At 34.1% G+C, this 16,851-nt stretch overlaps 1 protein-coding gene across 1 annotated transcript; it reads right to left on the reverse strand.

Moving 5' to 3' along the window:
- Positions 1-4,767: 4,767 nt before the first annotated feature.
- LOC139867498 (phosphoinositide phospholipase C 2-like) lies at positions 4,768-8,657 on the reverse strand. The gene is made up of 9 exons (XM_071855867.1): positions 8,352-8,657; positions 7,645-7,841; positions 7,402-7,537; positions 7,101-7,325; positions 6,804-7,018; positions 6,245-6,362; positions 5,888-6,034; positions 5,711-5,797; positions 4,768-5,257 (listed from the first exon to the last, which is right to left on the reverse strand). Exons 1-9 carry the CDS (start codon positions 8,655-8,657, stop codon positions 4,964-4,966), a joined length of 1,725 nt encoding a protein of 574 aa, XP_071711968.1. The 3' UTR covers positions 4,768-4,963.
- Between the last annotated feature and the right edge of the window lie 8,194 nt (positions 8,658-16,851).

The raw sequence follows: 16,851 nt of genomic DNA on the forward strand, positions 1-16,851 counted from the left end.
GAATTTAGATTATCTTACGAGGTTAATAGATTTGTGATTACATACTACAATGTGATAGACATTCCGGAGAAGATGTCACTTTGGTAACTGGTAAGAAAAGTTTACATGTTATCTAGTGATGGATTTAAGTGTGTTTGATGAAAGGACAATCTACTTAGACCACCTGTATTGGTTAAGGCGTTTCTTGCTCGTGTCACTTGTCTTTTTGTACTTTTTGAATGAGTATGACGTGTTTCTTTTTTGAGTGGAGTAGTGGTGGTATTTCTTCTTTGGTGTTATTTTTAGTGGAATGCTCAGGTGGTATTTTATTTTTATTTTTTCTGATTTATTTATTTCTTTATATTACTTGTTTAATAAAAATGCAAAATAAAAAATGTCACATATTATAAATTAAATAAAAACGCATTTAATTAATACCATTACTAATAAAAAAAATACATAATCAAGAATTTGAAAAACATACAATAAGCATTAAACTTAAATACCTGTGTATTATCTGGTATGAGTTTAATTACCCATTTAATTTAATGGGTTAGGACGCCCCTATTTAATGTATTATCTGTTTCCCCATTTAATGTATCATATGTTTCCCATTCTTCCCTCTCGTTCGTACTTTTCCCAAACCATGAACCCTAGTTTAATTTGATGAAGATGATGATTAATCCAAGATTTAAATCAGATTTCTTGCATACATCTAGCAACAAGGTTTGTTTCCCTCAAATTTTTTTTAATCAACAAGTTTTTTTTTTTAATTTGATGAAGTGACGTCCGTGTCTTTTCCCGTTTCAATCGAACGGCACACCACCAAAATTCGCCAAGTGACGTCGCGATACGGGTGGCTCCGGCGTTTCTTCGGTGCCACGTCGCCAAGTAACGGCGTGTCTTGTGCCCGATACAAATCGTCTTAATGCCAGAAAGAGTGAAACTAGTATGAAGGGCAAAAAGTTAATAATAATACTGTAATAACTTATTTTGTTAACTATATGTGACGATCGCTCCAAATCCATATGGACGAACACATCATTCATCGATTTCATTGCGAGGTATTTGACCTCTATATGATACGTTTTGTAAACATTGCATTCTTTTGAAAAGGCACACCATAAATGAATATTTAAATCAAAGGTTTTCGACATCTGATGATATCTACATATAGACAATCACCGTAAATAATAGTTTACAATGGTACTTCCGTTGACAATGCAGTCAAAATAAGATACATGGTGATGATTTGGTGAATGCAACGTTTCCTTGAAAAATATGCCATGTAAGACTCCATGCACATAGCTTGTCTAACATATAAGCAAACAGCGGAAGACTTCTAGGGAACCTGAGAATAAACATGCTAACAAGTGTCAACACAAAGGTTGGTAAGTTCATAGTTTTAATGTTTTGCATAATCTGTACATAAAGGTGGATCACAAGATTTCGGTTGTTTCATCCAGAAACGTTTATCAAAATATTCTACAAGATTGAGCACCCTGGTAACTAAACTTTAACGTAAGTACCCCTGTTTTAACATACATGCAACCAACATGTACAATACACGTAAACCAACGTGTACTAAACTCAAATAGCATACGTCTGTTTAATAGTTCAGGCTAGGGTTTATAAACCTGGAACAGACGGGGATGTCAAGCCCTATGGATCCATATACAACTACTCGCGCCCACCAGTTCTTATAACTGACAGTTACTAGTTACCAAAGCTAAGGGATTTTCGGTTCAAACTCGTTGTAGAATTTAGTATGTACTTGTATCCATTGCGTTCAAATAAAGTGCATGTATTCTCAGCCCAAAAATATAGATTGCAAAAGCAATTAAAAAGGGAGCAAATGAAAACTCACCTTAGCAGCATATAAAGTCGTTCACCAAAATGTGACCGAAACTCGGATTATCAAATAACCGTAGATCTCAACCTAGAAAACATATGTTGGTCAATAAATGTCTATCAAGCTAGGTCAGGTCATAGTGTATCACAATCCTAATGCTCGAGATCGACATACAAAAGTTATCCAAAGTTGTTTCAAAAAGTCAATTTTGACAGTTGTTTAACAAAACGAGACGTGTCCTATATAAGGATTCATTTACTCGGCTGGTAATATTCAAAAATCCACTTTATCAATCTTATTAACAAGTTGTTTAAATATCAATTGCAGATTCAAAAGCAATTTCAATTAACGTTAATCATAATTCAGTTGATCATAACTTTTAATTCGTTCACCGAAATTACGCGATTTCTAAATGAAAAGTTATTGATTTTTCGCCAGCTTTCCAAAAACATGTATATCATATACCTTTTACCAGTAATATATGTATTTAATTCGTGATTCATTATAAACTGTTTAACGACGAAATTTAGCATACAAGCATGTGTAAATATATATACTCGAGCACTAGACATGGATACACAATTAATATATAAAAGATAAGATATGAATGCTCACGTATCAATATTGAGATTCAATATTGCAGGAAAGTACGTAGACGCAACATAGACGATAAATACTAGATTGACCTTACGAGCATACCCTAGAATCATACTCATAACTTCCATAGCTATAACCCATAGTTTACTTAGCTCTATCCCATTTGAAAACCAATTTTGAAAGTGTTTGGCCATAACCTCGTCGTAATATTTTATGTAAAATACTAATAATAACGGTAATAATAATAAGATTAATAATAATATTAATCTTAATAATAATAATAATAATAATAATAATAATAATAATAATAATAATAATAATAATAATAATAATAATAATAATAATAATATAAATAATAATAATAATTACAGAGGGAGTAATATGTATTCGAATATGTGTGTGTGTTATAAGTGCAGGAACCAACTCGATTTATAGATGTTTTCTGAATTTCCTTCCCATGCGATCGCATGGGAAACTAGTGTAAAGGCCATGCGATCGCATGGCTTCGCTGTCCAGCTCAAAATGATTTTGTCTCGTTGTTTGTCGACATAATATTTAATTATATATATAATTTATATAATTAATTATATATTATATTAAATTCACGTGCATAGTTGACTTGTAAATTTCGTTCCGATAAGTCGTACGTCATTACGCGACTTATGTCCCGGTTCCGATTTTTCGAGTGTCCCTTCGTACGCTGAGAAAACTTGTAATTTACATTTTGGGACACGTACCCTTGTCAAAATATAGCCTTAAATTATCCCTAAACTATACCACTCAAAGTATATCTTAAACTTACGAGTGTTTTGGTCATTTACTTCTATAAATCATCGTCTCGTAGTATATACATATACATATATACATTTTCATTTTGAAATAGTGTCTTACTGTAGCAAAGTTGATGTAGCAAAGTTTTTTACTGTAGCAAATAGTGATTTTCGAAAACACTGTAGCTTTTCGGGTACTGTAGAAATTCGAAAATACTGTAGCAAATTAGTGTTTTACTGGTTCATCTTAAACGTTTTAGTTAACTTATCTAAATATTAATCGAATCAATAATCGAATGTTAATATCGTTTACTAAATAACTTGAAATCATATATATATATATATATATATATATGCACATTAAGTTATATATATATTGTTCGTGAATCTTCGAGAACAGTCAAAGAATAATTGATTACATGAATATAGTTCCAAAACTTTGAGACTCAACATTACAGACTTTGCTTATCGTGTCAAAAACATTAAATCATTTAAAGATAAAGTTTAAATTTGGTCAGAAATTTCCGGGTCAACACACTATAGTGTACAAAAATGTGCTACTGTGTTTTTATAAAGAAAAAAAAAATTAAGATGGGGCAAACTCCTCAAATTATACTAACGATTGTTTATTTTTTTTCTTGAGTTTGTATATGTTTCTATTTGCATATGTTTGAAAAAAGGTGTCTGTAACTGTTTACTTTCCACTTAATATTTATTTCTGTACAAATTTTAATTCAATATGTAAAATTGCTGTTTCTTTGTCACTAAATTTGAAAATTGGTCTGTTCTAATAGACATAAATCACACGCAACCTTCTCATTAAGAGTCGAATTGAAACATAAACAAATTCAGAAGAAAAGTAAACAACCCCTCTACGTCTCCTATAAATAGACTAATTTTCAGATTATGTGACAGATTAATTGACAAAAAATCAACAATTTAATTCCTGCATTGAGAGTTGTACAGAAATAGATCATTAAATGAATTTATAAAGACCCTAAATTCCACCCCTGAATGTACGTTTGAACTTAATATATTTAAGTTTATATAAGATATGATTTTTTATTTTTAATTTTTAATAATGATTTTTCTTGTTTAAATTTAGTATTAATATATATTCATGATTTATGATAACTTTGAGTTATAAATAAAAAAATAGTTGGATTATAATATTAACATTTAATTTAATTTAATTAATATAATATTATATGAATTTGAATTTGATATACGATATGTTAGTGAGAGAATAATACTAATTGTTAGAAGGTTTCCATATAAGTGACATTTTCGTTCTTGAATTTGTAGCTTTTAAGGTCAAATATTATACAACACTTTATAAGTGTTATAAATTATAGAGATATAAATATAAATAGATTTAATTTAATATTCTTAGCATTATTATATGCATTTTAGTTTAAAAAAAAATTATGTAACTATGAATGAATACCTGTTATGTAACTATGAATGAATACCTGTTATCGATATTTATGCATATGCATTAGATGTTACCTTTGGTAAAACATAATGATAAGTGAGTAGAAGTTTGCATTTGCAAAATTTGCACCACACATTATGTCATTATTTATACGCAACAATTGTGTCTGTCACATTCGATAGACCAAGCTAAACATTCGACAGACCCTCTGTACCGAATTTTGACATTTCAGTTTAGTTACACGTTTGCCCTAACTATAATCACCAATTCTGAAAAAATGTCAACATCCATACCCTTGTAACAAGAACACGAGTACATAAAAATAACAATCTAAAGAGTGTCAAACAACATAAGAAGCTTTACAGATTGGTACATGTCACCCTGTTGAGAGTATAACGGAACAGATCGAACGCCTTTATGCAAATCTCTTACTGGTAAACATGCTTGGCCTGCAAAATCATCTTTCTCCGATACATCACTTTCATGAACTTCAATTCGAATTAGTGCTAGTTCTGGAACCGTTATAGGAAACTCAAATTCTTCGTTCCATGTTGGGTTCCAGCTGTCATTTATCGTTTTTGATTTCTTCATCACTGAATCATCAGGCACTCCAGCAACTCCAATCTGCAAGCACTCCAAAACTGAACCAATTAACAATCATAGATTCAAAATACAAATGGGATGTTCGATGATTGGTTAAGAACCGTTTAATCTGAAACGCAAACCCAATCAACTGACAACCGAACCGAATGAATACCCCTAAATACAAAAGTTTGCATATTAATAGACAACATGTAAGGTTTGTAGATCTTATTATGTCTTATGTCTGCACGCCTGCACTGCAGATTGTTTGTTTTTCTGAAGACATGATAAAATAATGTCTTGTTCTGTCTGCAAACTTGCAGACTTAGAAATATGTTTCTAAGTGTTGATTAAATTATTTTGCAGACATAAAAACAAACAGTATTCAGCATACAGACATTTAGACTACATATTCTTTACAGACATGGTTTGCATATCTTCTTCATCATCAGATAGAAACATCTTAAAAAAACAAACAACGACAAACTGACTTACCCTCACATAGAAATCTGGAGGAGAATACGGGTCGAAATGGGTGTGTTTAAAATCACAATGCCATCCTTCACCCATATAAAGAGTTATCTGAGTACTATCAAGAAGTTAAATTAGTCAAAAAAAAGAAAAATAAAATAACTCTTACTATCAACCGAGCTAAGTGGATTAGTAACTTGCCTTAATGGTCAATTTAACGGGTAATGAGACACTCGGATCAAAGACATCTTCACCACCCTTCAACAGGAATTCGGGCTTCTTAACATATCCACAACCTCCGTTGCCCCTAAACATTCCTTGCATCAACCACAATGATCTTCCAAACCCCTGTCGCATGAAACTGGTATACATAACATTGTCACAAATATTTTAATAAAATCATAAAGTTAGTAGCTCCATATTAAAGGATCAATGAATATTATTTATATTAATCTACTTCAATTACAATGTGACTGAAGTTTAAACACTGATGCACATTAAATAAAGAGATTGTAGCAAAAGAATCGGAATTCATAGATGGAAGTAGATATATTTAACCTGCATGTTGAAGGCCACCATCTGAGCTCCATGCATCCACCCAATCATCGGGTTGTAATTTGATGAGTCGAATCGTATTCCTTTAGGATAAACTCTCAAGATATTTCTTTGGGTGAACCTATAAACATTCAATGATGATAAATGTGACAATAAGGAATATAACAGGCTTAATTCAAATGTGTAAGAAAAAAACATCCTAAATCATTTATTATGCAAGGTTGAGTAATTCTAATAGCAGTATAATTTTGGTTATTATAATTAGAAGATAAGGAAAATTTAAACCTACATAATTTTGACTTGAATCCATCTTGACCCATCACCCAGCCCACCCAACCAGATCCTATGCCACCTCAAGTATTCAAGCAGGCTTCCTTGACACCCCAGTCATACATTTTAGTGAATAACACAATAATTACTTTATTTATTCCAAGAACATTAGCTCATTTGAGCAACGGGTTGTACTATTTTTCCTTATAAGACTCAATATCAGAATCAACAGTTTGAAATGATCTCATCATCACATACACAACAAAAATTGTTTGACAGAATAATTTGATACCTGACAATCTGTGGGCCGTGAGTTTTAGCTGCCTTCTCAAGCTCGTGTTCACTTAAGCTAAGACGTCTTACTTTATCTGGGTCCACTTTCAGCCAATCATCCAAACCACCCTTCCCCTTTCCAGCACGGATGCCAATCAAACTCTTGTATTCGGGAGCTACATTTTCAGATTGAAGATCTTCATCATCATCGTCATCCGAATCATCTGAATCATCCTGAAACAAATTACAAATGGCCAAAAAGAGTTTAAGGGTGACCCAACCATCTTGCCACTTCTATTACAACATGTTTATATACCTTATCTCCAAGAGAGGTTGTAATTTCGCCACCCCAAGATTCTGCAGATGAATCCTTCTCCTTTGTACCATTTTCCTTTTCTTTAGTTTTATCCCCTTTTAGGTATTCTTTAGGTGGCTTTGTAGATATGATGAAACGTTTTCTGAGAGACTCGGGCGATGGGAATTCTTCTAAACATTCTTTGTCAGGAGTAAACAACATGTCTCCAAATATTTGATGGACCATCTACATTTCAGTGATAAAAGGATTAACAAATAAACCACACCAACAAAAAAAAAAAAAAAGACTAGAACAGAGTTACCTCTGCAACTTTAGCCTGAAGATCAGTGGTAAGATGGTCTTCTAAAGTAATCACGACAGGGTACTCAGATGCAGAAAAGGCGTGATTCTTGATAGACACGAAACACTTTCGGAGTTCAACAGGAGTTGTCAATGTCCTATAGAACAGATCAAATATATTACTCATTATTACAGTGCAGACTATATAATTTCACGTGTTGCAAGATTACATTCAATCCATCACTATAACTAACAATCAAGTCACCTTCCATGAAGAACAAGCACATCGTCATTTGATGAATTAGGCCATATATCTAACTCAATAACTCTTACACCTCTTTCAAGCGCTTGAATGATGGGAACATCACTGCAGTCACTACTAAGTTGATTTCCGGTTAGATACGAGTTGTGGCCAGTGTAGATAAAATAATGACACAACGGAGCAGTCATATCTTGGTGAGCCTGAAAAATAATACAACATCAGTTTAAAATTAGAAAACGAACTCGCAATTTTTGAAATGAACCAACTCATACAGTCTAACACATTAAATAACACACCACCAACATCTCTTAACAGATTTTGTTGTGAACAACTATATTAAATACTATTACTATGTAACTAAAAATTTAATCGAACACGAATGATCGATATGCTACTGTTCAACGATTTTTACTAAAACCGACAATTAACAACTGGATAACCGCTTCATGAATCCTGAAAACTAAAATTACTCTATCAATCGCAATCACATACTAGCATATACACATATGCACATATATGTATCTATCCAGATAATATATATGTGGAGCATTGGATATATCATGTAGTACTATGAACACATACAGTAATTTTTTAAAAACTAAAATTACTAGATCAAACACAATTACTGAGTTAGCATATTAATATATTAATATGTACGTATGTATTTGTACGATTCGATGTAAAATATATACAAATGAAAGCAAAATTACCGAATGAGATAGAGATAGAACGGAATTAGAACCACCGATTAGGTATTTGAAGAACGCATCCAGATTGAAACCCTTGCGACGGAAAATAAACGGCGTATTATGCGTAATAATAGCTTCAGCTTCATCAATCGTAGATTTATCCTGTTTCTGAACATCGATTAAAAAATGTAAAAGGTGATCAGCGGTCATTATACCGTTATCGGAATACTTATCAAACAGGAACTTGATTCCGGTAGGAGGTTCCGCTGCCGGAATCCAAAACCGTCGTCGGAAACAGAAACAGACTTTGTATGTTTGCTTTGACATTGGTGTACGAAATGGAATTGGAACAAATTAGGGATTTGAAAATTTGATTGAAAAGGTTTAGCGTGAAAAAATGGGAAGGTAATGGTATGATTTTGGTGCATGATGAGTTGTTGGTGGCATATGTCGATGATTGTGATCGTTGGAATAACTAACTCTGTGGGGTCCACAAATGTGTATTAGATATATCGAGTCCCCCATACAACTGCCGACTTAAAGTATCTCACAATCTCATTTTTTTTTTTATCTAATAAAGTTTAAAGTTTGATTTGATTTGATTATATCTTTGATGAAAATATAAAATTTAAAAACTTTATCTGTGTGTATACATGGATGCCTAGAGTGTTGTCGATGGCTTGTAAAAGGAATATATTTTGGACATGGGAAAATTGATTCAAAATGCATTGAACTTTCACACAATTTTTATTGTATGCATTCAACTTTAAAAGTTCCTATTGTATGCATTCAACTTTATTTTTTGTTCTTTTGTATGCCTTAAATGACTTACACAATGGGTAACCGGTTACAAAGTCAATTTTTTGCCATGTTGGATATTAATATTGATATATTTATGCTTAGATGGAAAAAACCCCTTCCATTTCCTTCTCCTGTACTGATCAACTTTCCCGCTCAAAAAACCCTACCTGCTTCATAACGTAACGAGGACCCAAAATTGGTGAAAAAATCCACTCGATTTTTGTATCATCTAACTTTCAGAAGGTAACTAGTTACTTTTCTTGCATGATTTTAAGATGTTTCAACACAATAATTTTGATTTTAGGGTTTATTTAAAAAAAATCAGATTCAACAGATTAGTGCTTGATATGATTTTTTTGTTCAATTTTGTTTCGTTTTGTACTTTTATTAACTGTTAAAACATTTATTTCAGGATGGTTGGAAGCCCAATTCCAACAAGAGGTTTTGATTTTGATGTTCACCATAGTGGTGCGTTTATGTTCAACCCACTTAGGTATGAGAATGGTAGTGTTCTTCCCATCTTTATTGCTAAACTTGAGTTTGATGAATTGCTTGAGTTTTTGTCACAAGAAATTGGTATGCAATTGTCTGGGTTGTATTATCAAGAATCGGGCTCAACACTTAAAAATGGTTTATTTTTGTTAGAGAACAACGATCATATGAATATAATGTTTGACATTGCCTACTGCTATGGTAAAGTGGATATCTATGTTGACCATTTTAATGATAATTTAAGTGAATATATAGTAAATGGTGAAGGTATAAATCATGAGGAGGATAACATAGAGATGGTTGAGAGTAAATTGGATATTACTGATTTACAGATAGTTGAAACTAAGTTAGATGACACTGAAAGTAAATTGGATGACAAAGATGGAGAAAGTGAGTATGAAAGTGACTATGTAGGTGTAGAAAGTGATAAGTGATAATGCCTCGATAGATCATTTATCAGAAGGGGAGGAAGAGTTGAAGGAACTTAGGATTTTGAAAGCAAATGCCAAAAAAGGAACAAAACCAGTTCCACAACCAAAGTTAGGTGTTCCAAAAAGAGAAAATGACAATCCAATGATGGATGCAATTGATGAACATGAAGAGTTTATGGAAGAGCTTTTGAAGAAGTTAAAAGGTGAGGAAGCAGATAGTGATCCTTTTAAAGAAATTGTTATTGTTGAAAAGGTACCAATACATGATGAGAAAACTAATTGGAGATTGAAGAAACCGGTGGTGTGTGAGAGATATATTAATGCAAAACAGTTTAAGGATTGTTTAACTTATTATGCTCTGGCAAATGTGTAACGACCCGGCTTTTTCGACTTGCTTTTGTGCCTTGTGTTTTTGCGAAACTGCGTATTTGTGCGTACTGTGTTACTTTATACTCTGGAAACTTGATTTACGTGGTTTACTTCCATTTATATGTTAAAACGTGCCTTAGAGTACGTAGGATACATAACTTGATCATTGGAAGCCTTTATAACCGTTAGTGTTATTTGACGTTTCGAATAAACCGCGAACTTGCGCGCACGTTTAACTTTTGTCATAATCGGAATATTATGACTGCGAAATATTAATTATTATTTTATAATAATAATTACCTGGGTTTTTGGATGCTTAATTACGAGTAGTAATTTAATTATGCACAATAGTTAGTCTTGTTGGACTTTCTACCTTGTTGGGCTCAAGCCCACCCTACTCTAGCTAGTGACTCAATTAATTAGCCCTTGTCCATGTCATCAATCCTTGTCAAATTCCTTGCTTATAAATACTAGCCCTTGGCCATATCATCAATCCTTGTCAAATTCCTTGCTTATAAATACTAGCCCTTGTCCATGTCATCAATCCTTGTCAAATTCCTTGCTTATAAATACTAGCCCTTGTCCATGTCATCAATCCTTGTCAAATGCCTTGCTTATAAATACTAGCCATTTACCTCTCATTCAAATCACTTGCTCATTTGGTTTTCACACACACTTGTTCTTTCTTTCTTTCCTTTCTAGTATTGCTTGTTGACGACCTTTCGGACCGACTTACTACTTGCGTACTTTCATTACCGACTTTACCGCTTTTATCACTGTGAGTTATAGCATTCCCTTTTTACTTTAACTTATTTTGGAAACTGAGAATACATGCGGATTTTATGTTTTACATACTAGGCACGAGTACTTAAACTTATATATGTGTGGGTTATACAACGGCATAAACATTCCCTTTAGCTCGGTAATGTTTAATCATTGGTTTTTGAACCATGAACGCGAATCTTAGATATGGATCCATAGGGTTTGACATCCCCACTCAGACTAGTCGCGCTAGCATTTAACGAGTGTTTAATACTTTGTAGACATACGCACTTGCCAAGTGTACTTTCAGGGGGGTATAAACGTTAAGTTAGTTACCGAGTGCCCACGATTATACATATACTTTATCATACTGATTTGAATTACTGATTTAAAACGCTTGTTTGAAGCACTGAAATCTCGTGGCCTACATTACATTACTGAATACAAATAAACTATAGCTCACCAACATTCGTGTTGACTTTTTAAGCATGTATTTCTCAGGTGTTTAGACGTTGTTGCTTCTGCTATTAGCCTTGCTGTTCTAGTCTCGGTGTATAGACTTGCTGTTACAGACTTGCTGTGTTAGACTTCCGCTGCATTACTTAGAGATGTCTCAAGCATGAAACTTTTACTTTACATTCCCAACTTATGTTATTTTTAAAACAATAGCTTTGTAATGACCTTAGTATCATGTACTCATGTTAATGTTTCCTATACATCTTTTGTAAAACGTTATCTGTTCATGAATGCAAAACTGGTTTTCAAACAGCATATAGTGTTTGACCTTGTAATGATCCTGTTGTTGATGTACCGTACACGATGATTTTGTACGGGGCGTCACAGTTGGTATCAGAGCATTGGTTGTAGGGAATTAGGTTGCATTAGTGAGTCTAGGACCGACCCAAGTAGGATTCACTAATAGGACTAATCTACAACTTGCTAGTTTACTTGTTTCTGCGAAACCTGCTGCATGCTACTGTGTTATATTACTACATGTTACTGCTTACTACTACTGCATGCCACTGCTTACTTTTACTACCGTATGAACTTGCTGCATGCTACCGTTTTCTTTTATTGCTATGTAAACTCGCTGCATGCTTTTGCTTATTCTAGCTACTGCATGCTACTATCTGCTTTCGATTGCATGTTACTTCTGTTTAGTACTGTTAATATTGACATGCTATATACTGCTGTAAACGAGCTAGGTTGCTGTAGTGCCTGATTACGTGCTTGCTTCATGCCTGCTATTCATTGCACCGACTTGGAAAAACTTACCTTTCCTAGTTCAGATGTTCTTCTGAACCCATTTCCCACTCGTCTAACCCTAAGGATTAGTATTGTAATCCACCTGTTACTACTGTTCCACCGTTCCAGAGATCGAAACGATTCTTCACGCAATCTAGGAGGAGTACCCGTCGGATTACACGCCCACTAAAGTCGATCCTCGGAGGAGGAGATATTGGAGGATTTGTCGGAGTAACCGCACCCCGAGCTCACTCTAAATAGCCACGTACGACGTGTGAACATTCGAAGGTTGTTCAGTTCCTGTAAGATGGCTCGTATCTCGTACGCTTTCATGATCATCACTTATCTCTTTCGTTCTTCACCACTGCTCGATGATCTGACGACATTTCTGGATTTAGTACCCTAACACTCTTAGGCATTGGGGAAGTCGGGAGGACATCTCCTTTCACAAGGTCAGAGTGCCTTCTACTGATGCTCAACCATACCTAAAGACTTGGGAGTCGCCTTAAGACATATCGTACTACTACTTGCTACACATACAACTCGACGCGAGACCCAGATTGAATTTCTAGAAAGGAACCTAACGATGTTACCTGAACCTGAACATTTTGAAGAAATTTCAAGACATTTAGGCATTGGTGCATGACCTACGGAACTTACGCACCCACACCGAGAAACCGTGAGATTAATTATGTAGATTTTGTTTTGAGATAGCATAGATAAAGCACCGTTGGATGAAATTGAGTAGAACTGAAAGTGATCACGTTACATTGACCATATGGAGTGATATTGGAATGAACGTACGATTTAGTACAATATAATGACGCCAGGCCAGCGTAATTATATTGAAGTGAATTATGCAGAAGTCCCAATGTTACTACATAAGGAATATGAAGCGATTCAAAGGAAATTTTGGTAGGAACCACTTGAGTATACGCATTATGGTCTGATAAAGGCAGGAATAACCACTTAGTCTAGATACTGTACGAGAAGGGCCTGGACTGCAGAATTGATAACCCGAAAATTTGTTATAGATATAGACACCCTGGATACTTAAGGAAAAAGTTCTCAAATAGGAAAAAAAAAAAAAAACTTTGGACTCACATACGATAGAGCAATCATTATCTCAGCTATGGAGACTCGCATGGATCCTGATTTTAGTTAGGGTACGTTTCTTCACAACGATTTATCGTCTCGGAATTGTTTAATACTAGAGTGATAGAAACCTTATATCTAAGAATCCTAGTGTGATGACTAATAAGCCATTAACAATCATGAGAGTTAAGTATTCTATAGGACAAGCTAATGGTAAGTTGGCAGAGATAGAGGAGTAATTTAAGATAGTACCTTAAAAATTAACAGGTGGGTCATTTGGAGATGACCTAATGCCAACAAAACTTGGAAGTTTTATAGTAGTAGTTGGAAAGGATTAGTTACCTGCGCACAAGAAGATGTTATTTGAGAAGGTTGATAAAAATTTTCACGGCAGTATAATAAGATTTGGTTGGAATGGACCTTGAAATTAACCTAATACTCATCGAGTTAGAAAGCTTTGAGAAATAGTTGGAACGGACTGACTTTGAAGGACGAAAGCGAAAGTTATTTATAGTAAGAAGATTATTCTTATACCTCGCGAGAATGGTGAGCCAAAAGCCATCCGGATTACTTCAACAACCCGAGATCCCACAATGGAAATGGGAAGGGATGACGATGGATTTCATTCTGAAACTACCGAAAACAGTCGGCAGTTATGACACTATCGGGGTTATCGTTGATCGCCTCACCAAATCTGCTCACTTTCTAGCCATGAAAGAAACCGATACAATGGACAACGATACATAAAGGAAATTGTATCCCATCACTTCAGCAATTTAAATACTATACTACCCAAGAATCGTATTTGATACTCATTCTTATGCGACACTGAATCCTAACTTATTCCGAGAGAATTCTTAATCAATGATAATCACACCATCACCCTTCTTACTTCGATATTAGTCATACCAGTTCGGAATTTCCAAAATCAATGGGTAGTTAATCCCCGTCCTCATACTCTCCCTTTCGTTTCTCACTTATAAGCAATAACTTTATACTTAAGCATTTTTGGTCGAAGGACTTATGCTCTACTAATAGTCATCAACCACATTAAAATTCAACAGTTTTCATTACCTCGTAACATTTTTGCTCAAATATCACCCGAGATTTTCAAAAGTCTTTTACTCGATTCTCATCAATCTTTTTTCAACTTGTAACCTCCGAAATATGAAAATTTTGTTTGCCAAAATTTTACTTACACTATTTTACTGTGCGATCCTCTCAAAACTTAATAAAAATAAATTTATTTTATTTGCCATTCGTGAAAATTTTTGAAATCGTATACGTTATATAAAATAAAGTAAATAATTACTTCTTTTTGACAAATACATATGAAATTTTACTTTCACTTTTACAAATCAAATCTTTTATTCAAAGGATATTTTACCTTGAATGGTACGTGTTGTACATAACCCTAGTTTGCTAAGAACTTAATTTCTTTTCTTACATCGTCACCTTAAATGAATTCTATAAAATTTTCGTTGCTTGTCAATATAAAATTTTTCGTTGCTTATTCGTATCCAAGTCATCATGAAGACAGACAACTGTCGAAACTAAGAGATTCATGTGTGTGTATGTGATGAAGGCACTTACTACCACGTCATGCAGAGCCTTCGGGCATCCACAAACACTTAAACCATTGAAAATTACTGCGTTACCCCAGGGATCTTATTCTTCACATCTGTAGGAGCGATGCTCTATCTTACATAACTCAAAGTCCTGACCTATTCCAAGGAAATTCTCATCTAGCGATATTAACATCATTAGTATTCCGACTTTAATATTAGCCATAACCTGTGTGGCATTCTACAAAGTCAAGAAGCGATTAACTTCTCATCCTCATGCTCTATCCTTCATACCTCACTTTTTAGCAACGGCTTCGGACGTAAACATTTTTGGGCCAAAGACTTAAGTTCGGATAATCATCAAAACTACATTTAATTCATTAGTTTTCATTACCTAGTAACATGTCAACCGATGATTCAAAGATTTTTCACTCGACCTTTTTCAACTCATAACCTCTGAAATACGAAAAACTATGTTTATCAAAATTTTTACACGTTGATTTACACGTTGCTTATTTGTGCGGTCCTCACGAGATTTATGGACAAATGAAAGTACTAAAAACTTTTCTATCACTTACGCGATTTATAAAATCATATATGTATAAATTTACCCTTACTTATTTTGGGTTAGTACATACTAAGTTATACCTTCAAAATGATTAAAAATCGCTCCTTTATTGAGTTGTTTTAAGTCAAATAATTTTGTGCAAATGGTACTCGTTATACATACTTCTAAATTTACCAAGAACTTCGTTCCATTTATGTTGTCGCATCAAACGTTTAAAGGTTTTTCAAAACTTCCTCGGTTGATTTTATTAAAGGTTTCCGTATTAGACTACACCATGTAGGGATCACACTTCTTCTCTCCCTCCGTTAGGGATGAAGGTTACTATTAAAATCCTTGTTAAAAACGCTGAGCCACTTTGGGTGGCAGATTTATAAAAAAAAAATTTGTTAGGAAGTCTTTGTACTCGAAAAATGTTCCTTTTAAGGTTAAACATGGCAAAATCGCGGGCCGATAAATCAGTTTTCTGAGGTACATTCAATGGTCACCCCATTATAGGAAGGGCACTAGGTGGGTTTCTATTCTCAATATTTCACGGCTAATCGCAACATCCTCGTAAAAATCATCTCTATGAATTAGTAGGTTGAGGTACAAGGAATCGTTTTGAGATTCTTTTCACTTAGAGTAAACCGTTCTTTACGACCAAGGGTCCACGTATCTTCTTGTCCGCGCATCTCCTTAAGTATAAGGATAAATTCAGAACAAACCGCTCGAAGAGTTCACCCTGGTTCAAAGATCACACCTTTCGTGCGATTCTCTTTCGGAAATGTAAAGTAACATACTTTAGGAATCTATGAATCTTGTTATCCTCTTGGAAGGGACTGCTTAAAACATCTGTAATACGGATATGGTTACTCTACACATTCCTTTCTTCGTTGGTTGCAACTATATGTTGTTCTAGTTAATGTTAACCCTAACTTCAACATGTAACTGAAAGGATAAAGTTACATTATGGAACTGTTCTTTCATTCCATCTAAGGATAAGTTCACCTGCAGTATGGTAAACTGGGTGATATCCTTCATTGTTCGTTCAGACCGTCATGAAGGCACTATAGATAATTATGGCTTGCATTGCATATAAGTCCGATTATTCACTTTCAGCAAAAGTTTCAATTCATATAGTCAAATGAAACGTTCTTAAATATCGAGTTCTTTATGCCTATGGTCTCTTTTCGAAATCAAGGGGTTAGTAAAAT

Source organism: Rutidosis leptorrhynchoides, chromosome 9 (assembly GCF_046630445.1).
Source record: "Rutidosis leptorrhynchoides isolate AG116_Rl617_1_P2 chromosome 9, CSIRO_AGI_Rlap_v1, whole genome shotgun sequence".
In the NCBI taxonomy this organism is placed as follows: domain Eukaryota; kingdom Viridiplantae; phylum Streptophyta; class Magnoliopsida; order Asterales; family Asteraceae; genus Rutidosis; species Rutidosis leptorrhynchoides.